Genomic DNA, 25731 nt, shown 5'->3' on the forward strand with positions numbered 1-25731 from the left:
GCAATAGATTTAAGTTTCTTTGAAGTCTAAACTTTCCACAAATGAATTTTGGCACTAAATAATTACCAGGTAGATGCACAAATTAGTTGCCTTACCAAACTATCAACTCCAGCAAGTGTGTGATTAGCATTGTAGATGGAGTAGGTAAGCTGGTAGACACCATCATTTGTTTCACTGTTTCCATAGAAGCCAACCCCAACAGCAGCACTGTAAAAGAAAAATGTACTTCTTTGAAAAGAAGGCAATATGATGGATCACTTGCAGCTGACAAAAAGTACCAATGGAAGAGAGAATGAAAAACTAGGTAGTAATACAGTAAAGGGTTCAGATTGCATCCAGCGATGAGCCACACTTCAGGCCATGACCCTCTCATGGCTATTAGCATATGTAAGCCTGTGCAGCATTTCCCAATACATTGCAAGCTGTTCTTTCCCTTAAAACCAGTCACCGTTCATTACAGGATGTCTTCAGAACATAACATTCTCTAAATGCATTTACAGTATTAGTATCTATGTTTTACCAAGGCTACAAAGCTCTCCAAAAATCCGCTCGGTTTCTCACTCCATAGATACAGCCTGGTCTGCTGAAAATTTCCAGGATTTTCTGTTATATTTTAGATTACCAGTATCTGTGGTTTTTTTGCCTTTGCCAATTAGAACATATGTGCAGCAACTTGGAACACTGTGACCAGACTACACATAATACTCCAAACAAGGAGGGGCATTAATCCATTGTGGAAATGTGCAAGAAAATAAATTTATTTTGTTTCTACGTACTGAATGAAAAGTTACTCAAAAAGCAGCCAACCTTGAATTAGCACTGCTGCCTTACAGCGCCAGGGACTCGGGTTTAATTCCAGCCTTGTGTGTGGAGTTTGCACATTCTCCCTGTGTCTGCATGGGTTCCCTTCGGGTGCTCTGGCTTCCTCCCACAGTCCTAAAATGTGCAGATTAGGTTGATTGGCCATGCTAAGTTGTCCGTCCATGTCCCAAGATGTATAGGCTAGGGGAGTTAGTGGGGTAAATATATGGGGTTACGGGGATAGGGCCTGGGTAAGATGCTCTGTCAGAGTCAGTGGAGACTCGATGAGCAGAATGGCCTCCATCTACACTGCAGGGATTCCATGACTCCATGTACCAAAAAGAGGTTGCAGTGCAGGAGGCTCGTGCACAGAAGTTGCCAACACAAAGCAAGAGCAAGAGAAGAGGGCACTGGCTGAAGGGGCTAAAGTCATACAGGCAATTGAAAATAAGCATGAGGATTTTAAATTCAATGCATCGGAGAATATGGGTGTTAATAATCTGTTGAGGGCATGGCTGATGATAAATGTCATGTTATCCAAATCCCAGAAGGTGAACTTGAAGCAACTAGCCTCAACTGTGTTTGCACTTCATACAGTATGAGGAGAGGTTTGAAATTCAGAGAATGATGGACCTGGCTCTTTGTGATGAATTTAATGAAACAAATTTTTATTAAAAAGGGAAAAGCAATAAAATAGAAGTACAATTAACAAAGGCAATGGTTTTACCCAGTTTCACTGCTTTAAACAATTCCAAACAATCTTAATTTGAATACCTTCATAGCTAACTCTCCCCCATCTGTTGCACAACATCATATAGATTTTAAAATCTATAAAACTCCAGTAACTGTTACCACACAGGTCTTTTACATCACTTGGGGTTGCTTCTGAGGTTAACCAGCAGCTTCCTTATCAAACCAGGTTGCCTTCAAACATGCTACTTGCTGGGAGGTAAACAACTATCTCCGTTGTTTGCTGAGATGCAGAAAAAAGTTCCTTTCCATCAGTTAAGATCCCATTCGGTTTCAATATCCTTTTAAATATGTTTTTTCCTTTGATATTTCCCTTATCTGACCTAATTTATTTAGAACTGCTCTCTTTCAGACTTAATTATCTTCACCTCTCTATCTCAGCTTTTAGAGTTTAAAAGCGAAGTAAACTCACTTTATACACAGAGTCATAGAGGTTTACAGCATGGAAATAGGCCCTTCGGCCCAACATGTCCATGCTGCCCGGATTTTACCATTAAGCGAGTCCCAATTGCCCGCATTTGGCCCATATCCCTCTATATCCATCTTACCCATGTAACTGTCTAAATGCTTTTAAAAGACAAAATTGTACCGCCTCTATTACTACCTCTGGCAGCTTGTACGATTTGAATTATTGTCACATGTATTAGTATACAGTGAAAAGTATTGTTTTTTGCATGCCAAACAGGCAAAGCGTACCCTTCATAGAGAAGGAAAGGAGTGTGCGCAGAATGTAGTGTTACAGTCATAGCTAGGGCGTAGACAAAGATCAACTTAGTGCGAGGTAGGTCCATCCAAAAGTTTGATGGCAGTAAGGAAGAAGCTGTTCTTGAGTTGGTTGGTATGTGACCTCAGACTTCTGTATCTTTTTCCTGATGGAAGAAGGTGGAAGAAAGTATATCCACTCTGAGTGAAGAAATTGCCCCTCTAGACCCTTATGTATCTTTCTCCTCTCACCTTAAACCCATGCCTCTAGTTTTAGAGTCCCCTACGACACCTTTCCTTCACACCTTGCATCTCTTCTTTTGAATCCTTAACAACCTATTCATCTTCTGTATCCATTGTTAATAGGCTAAACATCAGTTTGTGGTGTTATTAGGCTCATTACCATATCAAGTACACTAGTTCCATTCACACAGTCTCACACTATCCCTGCCTTAATTATTTTATGATGTGGAGATGCCGGCGTTGGACTGGGATAAACACAGTACGAGTTTTAACAACACCAGGTTAAAGTCCAACAGGTTTATTTGGTAGCAATGGCATTTGCTACCAAATAAACATGTTGGACTTTAACCTGGTGTTGTTAAAACTCTTACTTAATTATTTTACTCACTTATTTCCACAGTTTAAAATATATAAACAGAACATTACCCGCAGAAAGGGAAATTGGAATACTATGTTTTCACGACATAACCAGAAAAAAATTAAGAACACTAATTTGCTTTGATTAAATTAATGCTAAAGCACAAGTTCAAAGTTTCCACAATGAACAAATGTTTTTGTTTAAACATTGCCCATGCAGCCAGCAGGAGTCCGATAGCAAGGTATGCTTACTTGTGCTTTTTCTCACGCAAGCTCAACTCCAAAAAGAAAAGCAGGAAAATACCTTCTGAGATTTATTGGAATGAGCACAATATATTGGCGGTTCCAGTTTTGAAGTTATTCCAATATTTAAACACATATCACAGACAACCTGTTAGTAAATTTCTTTTGGCACCGGTCAGAAATTCTAATGTTGTTGGGATTAGTGATGTAGAATTTTAATCAAAAAGGAATCTTTTACCAAAAGCTTTTAATCTTCTTTAATAAATGAACCTCCAGGTCATGCAAATCAATGCATCCCCCTCTAACACTGAATTAAGTTGTCACAAGCAAGATATATTTCACATGTAATTTGTCAACAAACTTTTTTAATGAGCTAGTTCACTTGCCCGTAAGTTTCTAATGTCAGATGCTACCACATGCACACTCAATTATGGTCCATTTATGTTTTCTGCTTTATACTTCTCATATTCTGATTTGCAACTCTGATTTTTATCCCTTTTCATGCCTTGCTCAAAAGGCCAATTTTGAGTAATTCTGCACATTGGCCCGGATTTTGTTGGCACTCTGTGATCGCCAGCATTACCTCTTTGAAATTGACTGCAACTTCAACATTTCGTGCAAGCGCAGGTTAACATGGAAATCCTAAAGTTGCGTCTGTCACTCGCTGCTCCAAAGAGGTTGAGCTGTGCACACCCAACCCCTCGAGCCAGCAATCATTGATGTCGGTTGATGTGGCAAGAATTTCCCCACTTTTCACTCATTATGGACTTTAGCAAGGCCTTTGACAAGGTACCGCATGGTAGGTTGTTGCATAAAGTTAAATCTCATGGGATCCAGGGTGAGGTATCTAAATGGATACAAAATTGGCTTCTGTGGTGGTTGTACAGAGTTGTTTTTCAAACTGGAGGCCTGTGACCAGCGGTGTGCCTCAGGGATCAGTGCTGGGCTCACTGTTATTTGTCATTTATATTAATGATTTGGATGAGAATATAGGGGGCATGGTTAGTAAGTTTGCAGATGACACCAAGATTGGTGGCATGGTGGACAGTGAGGAAGGTTATCTCCAATTGCAGCGGGATCTTGATCAATTGGGCCAGTGACCAATTTGCTCTCTTTACCAGATCAGTGTTGGCAATGCCATGATATCTCGAGCGGAAGTTGGCCATCTCAGCAAAAGCCCACTGAGCCAGTGGAGTTTATAGGCAGGTTTCAGTTTTGATTTGATTTATTATTGTCACATGTATTAGTATAGAGTGAAAAATATTGTTTCTTGCATGCTATACAGATAAAGCATACCATTCATAGAGAAGGAAAAGAAAGAGTGCAGAATGTAGTATTACAGTCATAGTTGGGGTGTAGAGAAAGATCAACGTAATGCGAGGTAGGTCCATTCAAAAGTCTGATGGCAGGAGGGCAGAAGTTGTTCTTGGTCGACTGGTACATGACCTCAGACTTCTGTATGATCAGAGTCACTGTCAGATATCTGGGTTAAATTTATGAATACTACATTAAAAAAGCTTGCCTTTAAATTAAATTACTTGCAATCATTTAGAATATCAAAAATGCATACAAAAATTAATTCAATAAATGTTGCTCCTTACCACCCTATCCACCCCACCACCTGGGATTAGCAACAAACATTACAGGGCTGAATTATAAACCAGCTGTTAAAATTAATGAGGTACATTCCTTGGGGTATAAATAAAAGTTTATCTCAATCTTAAAACGCAAAGAAATGATAATAGTCATTGCAGTGATTTACCCTCTAACAAATCCCCAACAGCTTGTGTTGAGTTTGCCTGACCTACACCGAGTCTTGGATGAGCCATAACTTCCTCCAGTTAAACACTGACGAGATCAAAAGCTTATTGCCTGCAACCCTCCAACGGAAACTCTGTACTATCATCATGGATTCTATCCCACCTAGCCAATGGCGCGGTCTGAATCTGACTCGCTGCAACCTCAGCATCCACTGCAACCGAGACGGAGGTTCCAACATGTCCTTGGTGTAAAGGACACCTAATTTTACCTCGTTAATATTGCCCATCTCTGCATAACACAGCTGATCTGCAGCTGAAACTCTCTTCATGCCTTTACAATTACAAGATCCGACAATGACTTCCGAGCTAACTTCCCATCCTCAACCCTCCGCAAACTTCGAGCCACTCAAAATTCTGCAGTCCAAATTCTGTGCTGCACCAGCTTTCACTCAATCACCTCATTGGCCAATACTTGGCTCCTGGTCCCCCGACATCAATTTAAACTGTTCACCCGTGTGTTCAAATTCCTTTAAGGCCTTCACCCAATCACCAACTGTACCTCCCAACACCACAATTTCAGTAACATCCTCCAGTCCATCAATTCCCTGCTGACCATTGCTGATCCCCTGTCTCAGCCCCACCACTGCCAGCTGTGCCATCAGCTGCCTTGACTGCTTTCTTTTTAAATATTACCTCCTCCTTTAAGACCACTTCTTCAACCGAGTAGTTGGTCACCCCTCGTAATATTTCCTTCTTGGTTTGGCATTCATTTTTTCCTTGTGCCTCGGGGAAGCACGTTGGGATGTTTCTCCTACTTTAAAGATGCAATATAAATGCAATCTGTAGGCTTGGAATGCAAATTTAAAGATGGTTTTGGAGATCACAATGTACTTCATTTAAAAGGAAATGCTAAGAATTTTTTTACATTAATAACTCTTGTACTCTCATTTGTTTTACAGCATTATCACTGATGGCAGTGAGACTATACAATAAATTAGGCTGTGCCAATGCACCCAACGAGAAAGAGGCTTGTTCGGGCAATTGGTAGAAGGGTCAGCAATGCAATTTTCCACAGTGTTTTGTACTGGTGGAATGTAGAGCTTAAAAAGGCTGAATATGTATCTGACAATATTATCATTGCAAATTCCATTGCACCAAGAGTCTTAGGCAAGATTATAAAATAGCTCCTGGAGGCAGTTCCATAATATAAATAATCCATAAAAACCTCACAAGAAATACATTGTTAGTTTGAAGTTTATTTATTACAGTCACAAGTAGGCATACATCAACACTGCAATGAAGTTACCGTTATTTGAAGGCATGACTGGAAATGCGAGGGAATGACTTTATTTTCTGTAATTGTTCAAGATAGTTACAGACTTATTCCAGCTACTTATGAGCGCGGGAGACAGCTTTACTCATCATGGATTGAATATGTTGATCAAAATACTGCTAAAAAAAAGTTCAGAAATTCAGCAGTATGCGTGAAGCATTACATACCAATTGTATCATGCTCTTCCACGAGCCTTAGATGATAAATTTAGGACAGTACAATTGCTCTATGAATGGTACACCATCAATATTAGCATGGCCAAAATGGCACTTGGTATCCACCCGATTGCTCAGTTCCCCACCCACAAAGTGAACGTAGATTCCTTCTTTCCTGAGAATTTTTAAAAATCCCTGTGCACTTTGGTGCAGTACTGATGGCGTGCTATACTGCCCGAGGTGCCATCTTTTGAAAAAGCAATAAAGCAAGGCCCCAATTACTCTGCCAGGTGGACAAAGATCCCACTGCACTATTCTAAGAGCAGGGGAGTTCCACGTCCTGGATGATGTAAATACCTCAACCAATGTCACAAGCACAGATTAACTGTTTTTTGTGGGGCCTTGTTGTGCACAAATCGATTGCCATAATTCCATACACTACAATTGAAAAGCACTCTGTTTGCTCGCAAGTGCTTTGGGATATTCCAAGTAATAAAAGGTGCAATATACGCAGGTTAATTTTCTTTCTTTCTTGCAGGAAAGTAAAGCAAATTATTTTGAGATATCGCTGTTACATTCTCCTCTACATTAAAAGCCTGAAAAGATAGCCACAGACATCTATAATTAGCGGAATTAATCTATCTTCAGGGAACATTACAGTGCTCCCATACAGATGGAATTTCATGGATCATCTCCCCTCTCACAATCGACTGTGAGGCATTGTCAGACAGCTGACATCTGGTTGTTTAAAAATATCCTGAACAAAAAGAGTTTTATATTTATCTCAGTAGTTTCACTCAACGCAAACTCAGTTTACTCTCACTATAAGGAGTACGGCTAGCTTTGTATCACAAGACAAGGTTGGGATTACCATTCCTGCCAATGGCATTCAGATTCCTAATGCAAGGAAACAAAGGGATATTTAAAATGGAGCCACAAGAGCCTTTGTAACAAGTGTTCAGGTGGACAAGCTGCACTGGAGACATACTGAGGAAGAGGTGGTCAGAAGCAGAAACATGCAGAGGGAGAAAACAGCATGGAACACAAAGCAAGCAGTGGCCTCCTAATATGTAAATGGTTCCTTGTAGCCTGTCATTTAGCAGGCAAGTATGTCTGAATCCTAAGTTTTCATAAGAATATAAGAGCTAAGAAACAGGAGAAGGAATGACCATACAGCCTGTCTCGGTACTATATATATATACACACATATATTATTTATATATATTGATTTCATAGAACTGTATGAAATTAAGGGATGCCAATATGTTCTCCCTTCAATTCTCAATGTCACTGAAAAGCAGTCCCAGTTAGGCCAAATGCAAAGGGAAATCTCCATTACTCTGCCCCATTGCGCCTGACCCTTAATCAGATTCAACTCACCAGAATGCCACTGCTGATGGATTCTGCATGAGATAGAACAAAAAAATGGAGTAGTCTTCATCTATTAGGTTTATCACAAATTGACTTTTGTTCACTTCCTTCCTCATTAACAATAACTTTCAATGTGACCCAAACCAAGGTCTTTGGCCTTTGTAACCTAAGACGCTTGAGTTAAAATCCAATAACTTCATTTAGAACTATAAGAAGCCTCTTTTTTTGTCAATTTTACTCCCCACCATCCCTTGTGAAGCAGCAAAGCACACGAACATTTTATTTCCCGATCCATTTCAGAATAAGACTAGATATCTTGCATTACACAGAACATGTTTAACGCAGGGAACTTGCCAAAAAAACAGGCAGCAGGTATTGGTCTCAACTGAATATCAAATAACAGGCAAGTAACACTTCTTAATTTCACTCATTCTTTTTGCTTGTTCCTGAAGGTAATAGTCCTACAAGAAAAAGGTATTTGAAGCAACATTTAAAATCTCAGAAATAGAATATATTGGAGCTGCAGCACATTACAGTACGAGGAGTTTGCACATTCTCCTCGTGTCTGCGTGGGTTTCCTCCGGGTGCTCTGGTTTCCTCCCACAGTCCAAAGATGTGTGGGTTAGGTTGATTGGCCATACTAAAATTGCCCCTTAGTGTCCTGAGATGTGTAGGTTAGAGGGATTAGCGGGTAAATATGTAGGGATATGGGGGTAGGGATTGTGGTCGGTGCAGACTCGATGGGCCAAATGGCCTCTTTCTGCACTGTCGGGATTCTACTCTATGATAATGGTGGGACAAGTTCATGGTGCGGATAATGAATTCCAAGTCAAAACAACAGAGAAAAATGAATAAGGAAACAAGAGGGAAAATCATCTGATACACCTTGTCCAATTGCCAATAAGCTGCTGCCAACCACAGCAAGTCTGACAGCATCTGTGGAGAGAGAATAGAGACAACATTTCGAAGGGTCATCCAGACTCGAAACATTAGTTCCATTCTCTCTCCACAGATGCTGTCAGACCTGCTGATATTTTCCAGCATTTCCTGTTTTTGTTTCAGATTCCAGCATCCGCAGGGATTTGCTTTTGCATTGGTCATGGGTTTCAGTTTGAATTGCAATTCTCAGTCTTAAAGTTTCTCGATTTTCCCTGCTAAACTCAACAGCTGAACTCAATGAAAATTTCAATCAGTATTTAAGAAGGTGGCAACGCCTTAAGAGCGCAGTATGTGCTTGTCTCAAAGATTAAGCCATGCATGTCTAAGTACACACGGCCGTTACAGTGAAATTGCGAATGGCTCGTTAAATCAGTAATGGTTCCTTTGATCGCTCCAACTGTTACTTGGATAACAGTGGTAATTCTATAGTTAATATATGCAAATGAGCACTGATCTTTGTGGGGATATGTACATTTATCAGCCCAAAACAAATACCGGCTCAACCAGCAGAAATAATTGAGCTCTCTTGGTTTGATAAGGCTAGTGCATCTGTAAACATTGCTCTGTCTATCTGTTCATGGACTGATTTCTGAAATCTTAGTTCAGTTTATTTATTCGTGTCATAAGTAGGCTTACATTAAGACTGCAAAGTAGTAGTCGCCACACTCCTGCACCTGTTCGGGTATACTGAGGGAGAATTTAGCATGGCCAATGCACCTAACCAGCACATCTTTCAGACTGCGGAAGGAAACCAGAGCACCTGGAGGAAACCCTCACAGAAACGGAGAAGTGCAGACTCCGCAAAAACAGTGACCCGAGCCAGGAACTGAAACTGGGTCCCTGGCGCTGTGAGACAGCAGTCCTAACCACTGTGCCGCCGTGCACATAACTACTTCATCAGGTGAATGCTTTTACCTGAACATAAATGAATAAAATGTTTGACTCAAAAAAAGAGCAGCATTAATCATGTCTGTATAATTTGCTGCAACATTCTTCGGAGATTCCACCTGTCAGTTCCACCACCCTTAGATTGCAGGGTGGCCTAAGTAAAACACTCCAGTTGAGGAATTCTGGTAGGAAACATCTTCTTTCCAACAGCTTAGTCCAACTTGACCCACAAGTGTGCATATTTTTATGGCCATTTCACCAAATCTCCCTCCTACAACTGCCAGCGATTCACCGCTGCCTCACAGCGCCAGGGACCCAGGTTCGATTCCCGGCTTGGGTCACTGTCTGAGTGGAGTCTGCACATTCTCCCCGTGTCTGCGTGGGTTTCCTCTGGGTGCTCCGGTTTCCTCCCACTGTCCAAAGATGTGCGAGTTAGGTGAATTAGCAATTCTAAATTGCCCCTCACTGTCAGGGGGACTAGCTAGGGTAAATACATGGGGTTATGGGGATAGGGCCTGGGTGGGATTGTGGTCGGTGCAAACTCGACTCTGCACTGTAAGATTCTATCTTCTGTTTGCAAATCATAAAGCGTGTGGAACTAACCAACCTCAAACAAAACAGCAGTGCTTCTCCCCATTGCTTAGCTTCTTCACAAAGAAATAGAAATATTGGGGAATACCATATGAATCCAACATAGTAAAAATCCATCAGATTCACAAATGTCTGTTGGGGAAAGAAATCTGCCATCCTTACCTTGTCTGGCCTACATATGACTCCTGACCCACAGCAATGTGGTTGATCCAGAACTGCCCTCTGAAATTACCTAGCAAGTCATTCCATTCAAGGGCAATTAGAGATAGGTGAATGATACTTCAAATAAAAGGTAAATTTCACTTTAAGTAGTCGATACAACAAAGAAACATCTTAATGCAACCACAAACAGCCGCCTCACTCTCTGCACAAATGTTCACACAGGCTGGATCAAGAGTCCTACCCAACAACTTTCACCTTTGAGTTTCATGGATATGATCATCATTAGCAAGATATTCTTCTACAAACCCTCCGGCCCTCAGCTCACAACAGTCCTGACGGTGCATCTTTCCAGAGTTCCTTTTCAGCCGACCAACGAATAACACTCCGGTTCACGGATCGGCCACCTCATAGAATCCTACAGTGCAGAAGGAGGCCATTCAGCCCATCGAATCTGCACCGACCACAATCCCACCCAGGCCCTATCCCCATAACCCCATGCATTTACCTTAACTAGTGCCCCTGACACTAAGGGGCAATTTAGCACGGCCAATCCACCTAACCCACACATCTTGGAGTGTGGGAGGAAACCAGAGCACCTGGAGGACACCCACACAGACATGGGGAGAATGTGAAAACTCCACACAGACAGTGGCCCAAGGCTGGAATTGAACCCAGGTCCCTGGTGCTGTGAGGCAGCAGTGCTAACCCCTGTGCCACATCAGGGAAAACCCACCTGGCTCTTTAGCTGTGTGTCTGCTTTCTCTGTGTGCCGACCGGCTTCATCCTCCAGCTCCTCTGCTTGTAACTCTCCTTTATGCAGTCAGCTACATGGCTTTTGGTCCTAACTTCCTTCCAGTTGGTACTGTTTCCAGGTCAAGGGTGTCCAGGCCACAGGTCAGTATTTCTTCTTATCCAAGAAAATGTATAAGTGATCCTTTTACAGCTGATACAAAGAGTCCTTTAGGAAACCATAGAAACCTACAGTGCAGAAGGAGACCATTTGGCCCATCCAGTCTGCACCTACAACAATCCCACCCAGGCCCTATCCCTGTAACCCACATATTTCCCCTGCTACTCCCTCTAACCTAAGCATCCCAGGACGCGAAGGGGCAATTTATCATGGTCAATCCACCAAACGCACATCTTTGGACAGTGGGAGGAAACTGGAGCATCCAAAGGAAACCCATGCAGACACGGAGAGAATGTGCACACTCCACACAGACAGTGACCCGAGCCGGGAATCGAACCCAGGTCCTTGGCGCTGTGAGGCAGCAGTGCTAACCACTGTGCTACCGTGCTGCCCTTTTATGGATATCATGATCTTCAGCAAAGTACAATTCAACAAACCCCTTCACCCTCAGGCCACAACAGTCCTGATAGTGCATCATTCCATCTGACCAACCAAGAATGCCCCAGTTCACTATTTAAGAGTCCTTTTCAAATATTCTCAAAAACAATTACAGATTCTACAAACCTTTTAAAGAAATCACAAATTCTGCTTACTATAATGTTTACAGGTGGTCATAACATACAAACTCTCTCAAATTCATCCTGGGATATCCAATTTCTGAGCCTTGCTCCTAATCTCCTGCTGGAACTTTTAAACCTTGCAACTTTATTTATTTTTCTAAACACATGCACATGCCCTTGAAACAGATCAAGCCTTTTCCCAAAGCTTATTGGGAAGGCTATCGCAGCTGGGAGGAAGACTCTTTCAGGCTGGCTTGTGGCTGATAACGATGATCATCAGTGATCAGTCTGCTGGTGATCAGACCTGCCCAGGATTTAAACATTTTGAAACTTCAGACAGGTTTTATTCACTTTCTCTGAATTGTTTATATTTTACAGTGGAAGGCTAATAAGGGCTGTGATGTGGAGAAGCTATTAATGCAAATAGCTGCATTTTGCATTCAGCAGTTTTTCCTGCTCTGTCGACTTTTGGTTTTCCCATTTCAGTTTGATTGCCAATGAACTCAGGGATTTGTTGATAATTCCCAAGTATGGCTGGGTTTACATATGTCACAATGATGGAGGGTGAAAAAAAAACACAGAATTACGCATGGAAATATTGACTTAATAAGACCAGAGTTTTGTTTTTAAAAATGGACAAAACCCACAGAGAATATATACGCAAACCACTAGCTTGCACTGCAGTGATTCTCTCGGAGACACAATGGAATTCCTCCCCGTTTCCAGACAAGATATTTTCAAAAGCTTCCAGAGACTGATTACCATCTCTGGTAAAGACAAAGGGACATAATGGCCATCTCAATTCAAAAGATCCTATGTGGAAATTAGACGGGTAAATTGGAAGGAGGCATTCTTGGGGAAAAGTACCGAAGGAAAGTGGAGGATTTTCAAGGAATGTTTGTCTGGAGCTCTGCATGACAACGTTCCGATGAGACAGGGGGGTGTTGGTAGGGTACGGGAACCGTGGTGCACGAAGGTTGTGATGAACCTGGTGAATAAGAAAAGAGAGGCGTACAGAAGGTTCAGAGAGCTAGGAGGTGTTAAGGATTTAGAGGAGTATACGGGATGTAGGAAGGAGCTTAAGAAGGAAATTAGGAGAGCGAGAAGGGGTCATGAGAAGACCTTGGCGGGTAAGATTAAGGAGAATCCCAAGGCTTTCTACAAATATGTCAAGAGTAAAAGGATGAGATGTGAAGGCATAGGACCCTTAAAAGGTGAAGGGGGAAAAGTTTGTGCGGAACCGTTAGAAATGGCGGAGGTGCTTAATGAATACTTTACCTCGGTATTCACGGTGGAAAGGGATCTGGGTGGTTGTACTGCTGGTTTGCGGTGGACAGAAAGGATCGAGCATGTGGACATAAAGAAAGAGGATGTGTTGGAACTATTGAATGGCATCAAGGTTGGTAAGTCGCCGGGACCGGATGGGATGTACCCCAGGTTACTGTGGGAGGCGAGGGAGGAGATTGCGGAGTCTTTGGCGATGATCTTTGCATCGTCGATGGAGACGGGAGAGGTTCCGGAGGATTGCAGATGTGGTCCCTATATTCAAGAAAGGGAACAGGGACAGCCCGGGAAATTACCGACCGGTGAGTCTAACCTCAGTGGTTGGTAAGTTGATGGAGAGGATCCTGAGAGACAGGATTTATGATCATCTAGAGAAGTTTAGTATGATCAAAAGTAGTCAGCACGGCTTTGTCAAGGGCAGGTCGTGCCTTACGAGCCTGGTTGAGTTCTTTGAAAATGTGACCAAACACATTGACGAAGGAAGAGCGGTGGATGTGGTCTATATGGACTTCAGCAAGGCGTTCGATAAGGTCCCCCATGCAAGACTTCTTGAGAAAGTGAGAGGGCATGGGATCCAAGGGGCTGTTGCCTTGTGGATCCAGAACTGGCTTGCCTGCAGAAGGCAGAGAGTGGCTGTGGAGGGGTCTTTCTCTGCATGGAGGTCAGTAACCAGTGGAGTGCCCCAGGGATCTGTTCTGGGACCCTTGCTGTTTGTCATTTTCATAAATGACCTGGATGAGGAAGTGGAGGGATGGGTTGGTAAGTTTGCTGACGACACCAAGGTAGGTGGTGTTGTGGATAGTTTGGAGGGATGTCAGAAGTTGCAGCGAGACATAGATAGAATGCAAGACTGGGCGGAGAAGTGGCAGATGGACTTCAACCCGGATAAGTGTGTAGTGATCCATTTTGGCAGATCCAATGGGATGAAGCAGCAGTATAATATGAAGGGTACCATTCTTAGCAGTGTAGAGGATCAGAAGGACCTTGGGGTCCGGGTCCATAGGACTCTTAAATCGGCCTCGCAGGTGGAGGATGCGGTCAAGAAGGCGTACGGCGTACTAGCCTTCATTAATCGAGGGATTGAGTTTAGGAGTCGGGAGATAATGCTGCAGCTTTATAGGACCCTGGTTAGACCCCACTTGGAGTACTGCGCGCAGTTCTGGTCACCTCATTACAGGAAAGATGTTGAAGCCATTGAAAGGGTGCAGAGGAGATTTACAAGGATGTTGCCTGGATTGGGGGGCATGCCTTATGAGGATAGGTTGAGGGAGCTTGGTCTCTTCTCCCTGGAGAGACGAAGGATGAGAGGTGACCTGATAGAGGTTTACAAGATGTTGAGAGGTCTGGATAGGGTAGACTCTCAGAGGCTATTTCCAAGGGCTGAAATGGTTGCTACGAGAGGACACAGGTTTAAGGTGCTGGGGGGTAGGTACAGAGGAGATGTCAGGGGTAAGTTTTTCACTCAGAGGGTGGTGGGTGAGTGGAATCGGCTGACGTCGGTGGTGGTGGAGGCAAACTCGTTGGGGTCTTTTAAGAGACTTCTGGATGAGTACATGGGATTTAATGGGATTGAGGGCTATAGATAGGCCTAGAGGTGGGGATGTGATCAGCGCAACTTGTGGGCCGAAGGGCCTGTTTGTGCTGTGGCTTTCTATGTTCTATGTTCTATGTAATACTATGTGGATTCCATTTCCCCACTTGGAATATTCAAAGAATGGCTTAAAAGCTGGCTGAAAGAGCTGCCCCAGTGTCTGTGAATACGCTGTGCGGATAAACAGCTGATAGTTTTACACATTGATGTTGCGTGGCAGCGTAACAGCAGCAGAGCCTCTGCAAAATAGCCATTTTTGCAAGTATATCTCAAATTTCTCTCTCTGACCGTGGAAATCAGCCCAAACCAGCAAAGGGATCGCAGCTAAAAGAGGAACGAGAGAATGTCTCTACCAAACAACAGAACACTGGAATGGAAGAATCAGCTATTCGTTGAAGTCAACTCAGCTGGAATCAAATCATAATTGTGTTTAGCACCGCTGCCTCACAGCGCCAGGGACCCGGGTCCAATTCTGGCCTCAGGTCATTGTCTGTGTGGAGTTTGTACGTTCTCCCTGTGTCTGCGTGGGCTTCCTCCGGGTGCTCTGTTTTCCTCTCACAGTCCAAAGATGTGCAGGTTAGGTTGATTGGCCGTGCTAAATTGCCCCTTAGTGTCAGGGGGATTTGGAGGGTAAACATATGGGATTACAGGGATAGGACCTGGGTTGGATTGATGTCAATGCAGACTCGATGGGCCAATAGCCTCCTTCTGCACTGCAGATTCTATGATAATGGCTTGCGAATCAAGGACAGTTGCACATATCTTTTTATTTATGTTACAAAGAACAGTACAGCGCAGGAACAGGCCCTTCAGCCCTCCAAGCCTGCGCCGATCACGTTTACCTAGCAAGACCAACCGCTTATATCCCTCTATCCCCTGTTTGTTCATAGGCCTATCAAGATAAGTCTTAAATGTGCCTCAACCACCTCCACACATTCCACTGAACCTTTCCCCCCTTATCTTGAACTTGTGCCCCTTGTAATTGTCATTTCTGCCCTGGGAAAAAGCTTCCAACTGTTCACCCTATCCATACCTCTCATAATTTTATAAACTTCTATCAGGTCGCCCCTCAGCCTCCGTCTTTCCAGGGGGAACAATCCCAGTTTATTCAATCTCTCCTCATAGTTAATACTCTCCTTATCGGGCAACATCCTGGTAAACCTGTTCTGCACTCTCTCCAAAGCCTCCACATCCTTCTGATAGCGTGGTGACCAGAATTGGACACCGTATTCCAAATGGGGCCTATCCAACGTTTTATACAACTGTAACATAATTTGCCAACTTTTATACTCGATGCCCTGTCCGATGAAGGCAAGCATGCCATACGCTTTCTTCACCATCTCTTCCACCTGTGCTGCCACTTCTAAGGATCTGTACTCCCAGATCTCTCAGTGTGTTGTTCTGCCATTTATTTTATAGCTTCCACCTGAATTGGATCTACCAAAATGCATCACCTCGCAGTTGTCCGGATTAAATTCCATCTGCCATTTCTCCGCCCAATTTTCCACAATCTTCATCACTATCTGCAACTCTGCCATTCTTAGTATCATCCACAAACTTGCTAATCAGACCAGCTACGTTTCCTTCCAAGTCATTCATATATATTACAAACAGCAGAGGTCCCAGCACTGATCCCTATGGAACACCACTAGTTACACACCTCCATTCAGAAAAACACCCTTCCACCACTACCCTCTGTCTTCTGTGGCCAAGCCAGTTCTGAGTCCATCTCGCTAGTTCACCCCGATCCCATGAGATTTAATCTTTTGCACAAGCTTGCCATAAGGGACCTTGTCAAATGCCTTACTAAAGTCCATGTAGACAACATCCACAGCCCTTCCCTCCTCAATCTTTTTTGTCACCTCCTCAAAAAACTCAATTAAATTAGTGAGACATGACCTCTCACGTACAAAAACATGCTGTCTGCCACTAACAAAACCATTCAGTTCCAAATGTGTATAGATCCTATTCTTAAGAATCTTCTCCAACAGTTTCACTATCACTGACGTCAAGCTCACTAACCTATAATTATCCAGGTTATCCTTGCTATCCTTCTTAAACAACGGGACAACATTGGTTATCCTCTAATCCTCTGGTACCTCACCAGTGGCCAACGAAGAAAGTAAGATTTCTGTTAAAGGCCCAGCAATTTCATCTCTTGTCTCCCTCAGTAACCGGGGATAGATGCCATCTGGCCCTGGGAATTTGTCAACCTTAATGTTTTTTTAATTCGTCTAACACTTCCTCCTCGTTCATTTATTATTGGACTCAATTCTCACTTCTAATCTGCATCAACGTATGTAGGCGTGTTTTACAATTTTTCCTTGCTTCTTAGTAGTTAATAAACTCTCTATCACTAACTCAAAGTCTGGTTAAATTGGCTCTTTTCTAAACATAACTACTGGGTCAGGAAAAGGTACCCACAGGAAAGGGAACCTAGCTGGATTAAACCATGTTGCTTTTGGAAATAGGTGGGTTGAATAAAGATGGAATCACTCATCCCTCCCTCACCCGGTTTTGTAACAATTAGGGGGCATCCAGAAGGTGACAAATCAAGGGGTCTCAACCAGATCAACAAAATTGGGAGACCTCACCTGGGAGTGGGTGTAACACATATCACTCTGATATGTTTACGCAGACAACAAATGAGATTGCAGGATGCTAGACCATTAATATTTGATAGGGGAATACATATTTTCCTTTTTGACAACTACAGCACGTGGCAGAGTGGTTAGCACTGCTGCCTCACAGCGCCAGGATCCCAGGTTCAATTTTGGCCTCGGGTCACTGTGTGTGTGGAGTTTGCACATTCACCCGTCTTTGCTTGGGCTTCGTCCGGTTGCTCCGTTTTCCTCGCATAGTCCAAAGATGTGCGGGCTAGGTTGACTGGCCATGCCAGATTGACATTCGTGTCAGGGGGATTCGCAGGGTAAATGTATGGGCTTGCGGGAATAGGGCCTGGGTAGGATTATGGTCAGTACACTCTCAATGAGCCGAATGGCCTCCCTCTGTACTATAGGGATTCTATGATACACCAGTTTTTCAGATGGTGGTTTGGACATTACTCTGGATGTTAAATAACAGAACATAATGAATGATACTTCACTCCATTGTAAATATTGTGGCAGGAAGAGTATTATAATCAGAATAGTGAAAATTAAATAAAATTTTCTATTTTAATAAAATTGGAGAAATGCAACTAAGGCCTATTTAGCAGCAACTGCTTCCTGCAAAATGGACTCCACATAACTTGTTCCCCCCAAAAATGGAAATTCCTTAAATGCTGCAGACTGAAATGTGTGTATTTCTGCAAGGCAGGTCCCTGAATGTTTCTTCTAATGAAATTAAGGATAGAGATCAGTGTCAGTAAAGAGCTGCAAAAAACAATACTGTAAGAGTATATTATGAAACTGTCAGGGAGCTTGATGGTCTGGAAGGTAATTGCTACTCCATTAGCCTCTTAAAAGCAGGGAAGATGTATCCTGCATCCACAAGGATAGTCACAAGAGAGATTATAATGCCAAGAACAGATGCCATTCATAGGAGACTTTTGAATTTTTGAAGCTCGATGATCCAAGATAATAACAGGTCTTTACCCATTCCAGGCATTTTGAAGTTATTCTACAGGATGTACAATAAAGCAAATGCATGTTCAGAGAGAGAGAGAGGGTAAATTGTAAGATTTGAATCTTTCCTTCCCAAGTGTAATTACTCCAGACAATACAGTCTATTATTTGAATGGAGTAAAACCAAGTCCCACAGCAAGGAAGTATTCTTATTCATTCTGAATTCCTACTGTGCTCACATCTGCCCTATTTAGGTTCATATATCTAATTACTAGATCTCCTGGAGGATTGTACATAGACAGTCAAAAGAAACACCTTTTTTTAATAAGAAATAGGGGTGCTTTTGCAATCTCCAGTGACTAAATAAAAAGGGAATTTGATGGACAAAGTGCTGATTTTTTTTAAACGAGGACTTCTGGGGCTGCATTCTGCCAAATACTCGGAATGGAGATGAGTAGTCATACATATTTATTTCTTCATGCATTCAATTTTCAACCGGATAAAATATAACAAGATGACATATAAAATATAGCAACTGGAAGTAGATATTTGCTAAATTAGCAATGCTGAGGAGAGGGAATGGAGTTTCCCCATTAGACATTACTGCATCGAGGAACATATGAATCGGAGCAGGCCAATTTTATTGTTTTTTAATTTTATTAGTGTCACAATTAGGCTTACGTTAACACTGCAATGAAGTTACTGTGAAAATCCCCTAGTCGCCACACTCCAGCGCCTGTTCAGGTACACTGAGGGAGAATGTAGCATGGCCAACGCACCGAACCAGCACGTCTTTCAGACTGTGGGAGGAAACTGGAGCACCCAGAGGAAACCCACACAGACACGGGGAGAATGTGCAGACTCCTCACAGACAGTGACCAAGCCGGGAATCAAACCCAGGTCCTTAAGGCAGCAGTGCTAAACACTGTGCCACTTATGTTCCACCATTCAGTGTGACTAATCTGTGATCTAACTTCACATACCCATCTTTGCCAATATCTCTTGGTACCCTTGGTTATCAGAAGTCTATAAATCTCAGATTTAAAATTAACAACTGTGAACTGGTGCAACCACAATAATCTCTCTCTCAATGTAAGTAAAGCAAAGAAGATAGTCATCGACTTTGGGAAGCATAATGGAGGGCATGCCTCTGTCTACTTTAATGGGGATGATGTGGAAATAGTCGGGAGCTACTAATTTCTATGTGTCCAGATCACCAACAACCTGTCCTGGTCCCTCTACGCCGACGCTATAGTTCAGAAAGCCCACAATGCCTCTACTTTCTCAGGAGACAAAGGAAATTTGGCATGTTCGCTACAACTCTCACCAGCGTTTATAGATGCACAATAGAAAGCATTCTTTCTGGTTGTATCATAGCTTGGTATGGCTCCTGCTCTGTCCAAGACCACAAGAAACTACAGAGGGTCCTGAACGAAGCCATGTCCATCACGCAAACCAGCCTTCCATTGTCGATTCTTACCGCTGCCTCGGAAAAGCAGCCAGCACAATCAAGAACCCCACATACCCCAGACATATTTTCTTCCACCTTCTTCCATCGGGAAAAAGAAACAAAATTCTGAGGTCGCGTATCTACTGAGTCAACAGCTTCTTCCCTGTTGCCATCAGACTTTTGAATGGACCTACCTTATGCTAAGTTGATCTTTCTCTACACCCTATGACTGTAACACTACATTCTGCACCCTCTCCTTTCATTGTAGATCCTCAAAGCATACAAATGGTATGCTTTGCCTGTTTAGCAAGAAACAATACTTTTCACTGTATAATAATACATGTGACAATAATAAATCAAATCAAACATTTACGACCCTTGACTTATATTTCCAAACTTCACTGATGAAAAGCTTGGCACTAATTTTTTTTGTCCCTTGTTCAAGATTCCCAAACTAGCAGAAATAGCGTATTTACATCTGTTCCTCTTAATTTCTTAAGACTTTGATTAAATCACCTTTAATGTCCCACATTCAAGGAGATACAACCCAAGCCTCTATAATCACTCCTTGTAATTTAATCCAAGGAGTCACGTTATCCTGAACATAGAACCCCTACAGTACAGAAGGGGGCCATTGAGTCTGCACCGACTCACCAACAGAGCATCTTACCCAGGCCCTATACCCAAAACCCCACATATTTACCCGCTAATTGCCCTAATCTCCACATCTTGGGTTACTAAGGGGCAATTTTGCATGACCAATCCACTTAACCTGCACACCTTTTGGAGTGTGGGGGGAAATTGGGAGCACCTGGAGGAAATCCATGTAGACACGGGGAGAATATGCAAAATCAGGATAGGGTCTGGGTAAGCAGCTCTGTCAGAGAGTCAGAATTGAACCCGGGTCCCTGGCCCTGTGAGGCAGCAGTGCTCACCACTGTGCCACCATGCCACCCCAGTAAATCTATGCTGCACAATCTTCAAGGCCCAAGACCAATATTATCTTCAAGGTGCAATGCCCCAAACTGAACACAATACTTCAGGGGTTGTCCAACCAGGCCGTGAGTGGATGCAGCGTGATTTCTCACCTCTTGTGTTCTCATCCTGTTGGTAATAAGGTCAGCATTCAATGAGCTTTTTTGCTGATTTTTGCTTGTCCATAACCTCTAATCCCACCTTACAGAGTATTGATGCTTGGTACGTTTGACCTTCTATTCATTCCATCGATAGAGCTACTGGATCTAGATAAATAGCCAATAGAAAGCACCTCCAATCCAGGATTAGCCAAACCAGTGTGAGAATGTCATGCTGGCCAAGAATCCAGGAATTCAGAACATTTGGCTTAGATATTAGCCGAAGTAACATCTTATTAAAATGCTCCAGTATGGAAAATACTGTATAAAAAAAACTCAATCCGATTAACGAGATGCAAAAAAAGTGTGACAAATTGAAAATAGCAATAGATTGTAGATCCTCAAAAGAAAGTAATGATTAATCTCAACAATAGGAAAAAAGTTCAGGAGATTTCAGTACCAATCCTAATGGGGGAAATCACAATTTATGAAACCACAGCTTAAAAAAAACTTCTAAAACCAACATAATTTTTTTTAAAATTGAAGAATGGATCTCAATTCTGACTAATGTGGATCTTTTCACCAAACTAAAACAATCAAAAAAAGGTGGAAGCAATTGGGTTTGTTATGAACAAGGTTCTGCAACTTCTGTAGTATCAAATCTAAAAACGAAAGTTAGGAACTAAACATCAGCCGGAAAGTCACAAGATAAAATTAAGTTTGGCTGTGTACTGAGAGGACATGGTCACAAGAATTGAAATTCCAAAGAGATTCAATTTATTAATGTTGTAAATGCCTGACACTTCTCCAATAAGGGGTTGAAAATAATGTCTCTTCTGTTAGTCAACAGGAATTCTTCTCCAACCAAATTACTCAATTTTACACAAAACTACTCATCTCTAACCAAAGTCTTGTGCATTCTAAATGGTTACTGCTGACCAGACTATTCTACCAACTGGGCAATATTGCAAAGTGCTTCACTCAATAGTTCAGTGGCTAAATCACGTGGTGCCAGAATATACAAGTGTAGAAAGTACCAGATGCAATTCTACATCAAGTTGGTTCCCCAGCAGGCAAAGAACGTAAATAGCAGCAATAGACTGTCTGGCCCCTCAAACCTGCTCCGCTATTCAATAAGATCATGGTTGATTGGATTGTAGCCTTTACTTTCCTGCTTGCTTCCCACTAACCTCGACTTCCATGTCAATCAAAAATCTATCCCACTCAACTTTGAAAATATTTAATGACCCAGCCCCCACTGCTTGCTGGGGAAGAGAAGAAATTCCTGCTTATCTCAGTCTATGCTCAGCAACTCCATTCTCAATTAGTGATCCCTAGCTGAAAGTGAACACGTAGGAGCAGTCAAATTGTATTTTGCTGTGATAACTCTACGATTATATTTCCACTTAATAGTAAGTAGGATCACAATGAAATGGTCACTTAGGCAGGAGAATAAGTGTAGATGTCCCGTGTGGGATTGTATGTTCATCAAACACTATCATCAGGTCAAGATTGAAGGGAGAAAATGTTGAGGCACCGAGGGAATTAACAATCATCTCTCATCACCTTTAATATTTCCCATAAAACATTTTCCAACATAGATTAAACAGTGTCCTTCCATAGGAATCTGTGTCTCGCTACCATGTTAAAGCAACAGTAACTTAAGGATCCAACCTGAATTTTCAGCTGTTTCACCAATGGCCTTCCATCCAACACAAGGTGAGAAGTGGTGATGTTTACTGATAATTGCACAGGTGTCAATAACATTCGCAACTCCTCAGATATGAAGTAGCCTGTCCCTGCACACAAGACCTGGACAACATTCAGGCTTGAAAAGTGGCAAGTAATCTTCGCATTGTATAATTTCCAGACACTGGCCATCTCCAACAAGAGAGAATTAAACCATTTTCTCATGACAATTAAATTTGCTGAATCCCCCACCATCAACATCCTGAGGGTTACCATTGCCCAGAAACTGAACTTGACTGGCTGTATAAGTACTCTGGCTACAAGAACAGGTCAAAGGCTGAGAATTCTGTGTTGAGCAACTCACCTCCTGACTCCCCAAAGCCTACTGACCATTTGCAAGTAGAAAGCAAGAATGCAGTGGAATAATCTCCATTTGCCTGGATGAGCGCAGCTCAAATACTCAAGGAAGTCGATGCCATCCAAGACCTGAGACTGGCATCACATCCACCGCATCAACATTCACTCTCGCTATCACTGACGCACAGTGTAGTGTGTACCATCTGCAAGATATGCTGCAGCAACTCACCAAGGCTCCTTCAACAGCACCTTTCAAACTCGGACCACCACCACCTAGGAAAACAAGGGCAGAAAGGCTTATGGGAACAGCACCAGCTGCAAGTTCCCTTGCAAGCTACTCACCATCCTGACTTGGAAATATATCGCAATTCTTTCAGTGTCACAGAGTCAAAATCCTGGACTCCCGAACAGCATTGTGGGCGTAGATACGTCACATGGACTGCAGTGCTTCAAGGAGGCAGCTCACCACCACCTTCTCACGGGCAAGTGGGGAGTGCCAGGTTTTTGACCAACAATAAAGAAATGACAATATATTAGACTGGTGTTCCCATGGGCCTTCGCTGTATCCTGTGTTCTCAGCTATTTCTTGGGAGCACAAGTGTGAATCAAATTGGCTGAAGACTGCCATCTGTGATGTTGGAGTCAGGAGGAGGCCAACATGGATTATCCATCTCGGCACTTCTGGCTGAAGGTAACTGCAGATGCTTCAACCTTTTCTTTTGTACTCTCACACTGGGCTCCACCATCATTGACATTGGGGATGTTCATGGAGCCTCCTCCTCATGTTAATTGTTTAATTGTCCAGCATCATTCACAACTCGATGCGGCGGTTTTGATCTGTTGTGCCTAGTGCTGCTTTTATACATCCTCATTTAACCAGGATTCATCTCATCTTGTTGATGATAGCAAGTGAGGGATATGCCAGGCCATGTAGTTACAGCATACAATTCTGCCACTAACGTTGATCCACAGCACCTCAGGGATGTTAAATTCTGAACTGCTAGATCTGTTCTGAATCTATTCGATTTAAAATAGTGATAGTTCCACACAACACAATGGAGGGTGTCCAGTTTGTGAAGGTGATATTTCAGCTCTACAAGTACTATTTAGTAGCCTTAGAATCACACAGTGCAGAGGAGGCCCTTCAGCCCATTAAGTCTGCACCAACATGTGAGAAACACCTCCCACCTTATCCCATTTACCAGCACTTGGCCCATAGCCTTGAGTGTTATGATGTGTCAAGTGCTCATCCAGGTACTTTTCAAAGGATGTGAAGCAACTCACCTCTACCACCCTCCCTGACAGAGCGTTCCAGACCAAAGTGTATCACCTCACACTTTTCAGGGTTAAATTCCATCTGCCACTTATCTGCCCATTTGTCCATCCCGTCTATATTCTTGTAGCCCAAGAAACTCAACCTCACTGTTAACCACACGACCAACCTTTACGTTATCCACAAACTTACTTATCCTACCCCAACACACTCATCTATGTCATTTATATACATGACGAATAATCGGGAACCCAGCATGGATCCCTGTGTTACGCCACTGAACACGGACTTCCAGTCACTAAAGCAGCCTTCTGTCATCATCCTCTGCCTCATACAATATTTAATCCACTTGATTAAATTACTCTGTATCCCATGTGCACTTTTTTTGATGGGACTTGGGCGTTGCTGGCTGGGCCAGCATTTGCCTTCTTTATAAGTCTCCCATGTGGGACCTTGTCCAAGGCTTTGCTGAAATCCATATAAACTACATCAACTGCACTATAATGCACCTGGTCACCCCCTCAAACATTCATTCAAATTTGTTAGACATGACCTCCCTCTGACGAAGCAATGCTGAATATCCCTGATCAAACCTTGCTTCTCCAAGTGGAAATAGATACTCTTCTTCAGAATTTTCTTCAATAGTTTCCCTATCACTGACGTGAGACTCACTGCTCTGTAGTTTCCTGGCTTATCTCTACACCCCTTCTTAAAAATAGTGGAACTACATTAGCTATTCTCTGACCAATATTGTTATGGACAGATACATCTGTGCCAGATAGAATGGTAAGGACGAGGTCATGCAGCTTTTTCCCTCGTGTTGGGCTCTTTTTATTCATTTCTTGGATGTGGGCATCACAAGCTAGGCCAGCATTTATTGTCCACCCCCTGATTGCCCTCGAGAAGATGGTAGTGAGCTACCATGTTAAACCATGTGGTGTAGGTATACCCACAGTGCTGTTCGGGCAGGAGTTCCAGGATTTTGACCCAGTGACAGTGAAGGAATGGTGATATTTTTCCAAGTCAGTATGGTGGGTGGCTTGGAAGGGAACTTTCAGGTGGTGGTGTTCCCATGTGTCCGCTGACCTTGTCCTTGTAAATGGTGGTGGCCCTGGTTTGCAAGGTGCTGTCTAAGGAGCCTTGGTAAGCTCTTGCATTGCATCTTGTAGATGGTGTACACAGCTGTCACTGTGCATCAGTGGTGGAGGGAGTGCCAATCAAGTGGGCTGCTTTGTCCTGGATGGTGTCAAGCTTGAGTGTTTTTAGAGCTGCACTCATCGAGGCAAGGGGAGAGCATTCCATCACTTTCCTGGCTTGTGACTTGCAGATGGTGGACAGGATTAGGGGAGTCAGGAGGGTTTTCTCGCTGCAAGATTCCTAGCCTCTGACCTGCTCTCATAGCTTCAGTATTCATGTGGCTAATCCAGTTCAGTTTCTGTGCAATGATAACCCCCCCAGGATATTGATGGGGGCATTCAGCGATTGAATGTCAAAAGTGATGAGTAAAGTTTCTCTTGTTGGAGATGGTCATTGCCATGGTGGTTCATCACCTGCTACAGGACCAGTCTGGCATCTATGTTCTTCAGGACTTGTCCAGTTCGGTCAGCACTGGCGCCATTGAACCACTAAGTGATGGACATGAAGTCCCATGCTCAGCACATTCCTCCAACTGATATTCAACAT

General features: G+C 42.9%; 1 protein-coding gene across 1 annotated transcript in view; it reads right to left on the bottom strand.

Annotated features, from left to right (window-relative positions):
• The window catches only part of ttyh2 (tweety family member 2), a 134974-nt gene that overhangs the window by 78799 nt on the left and 30444 nt on the right, over positions 1-25731 (bottom strand). Inside the window, exon 3 of the mRNA XM_078225547.1 lies at positions 96-207. Coding sequence (XP_078081673.1) covers positions 96-207 — 112 coding nt within the window. The remainder of the gene's footprint in view (positions 1-95; positions 208-25731) is intronic.

The sequence above is a fragment of the Mustelus asterias genome, chromosome 12 (assembly GCF_964213995.1).
Source record: "Mustelus asterias chromosome 12, sMusAst1.hap1.1, whole genome shotgun sequence".
Lineage (NCBI taxonomy): Eukaryota > Metazoa > Chordata > Chondrichthyes > Carcharhiniformes > Triakidae > Mustelus > Mustelus asterias.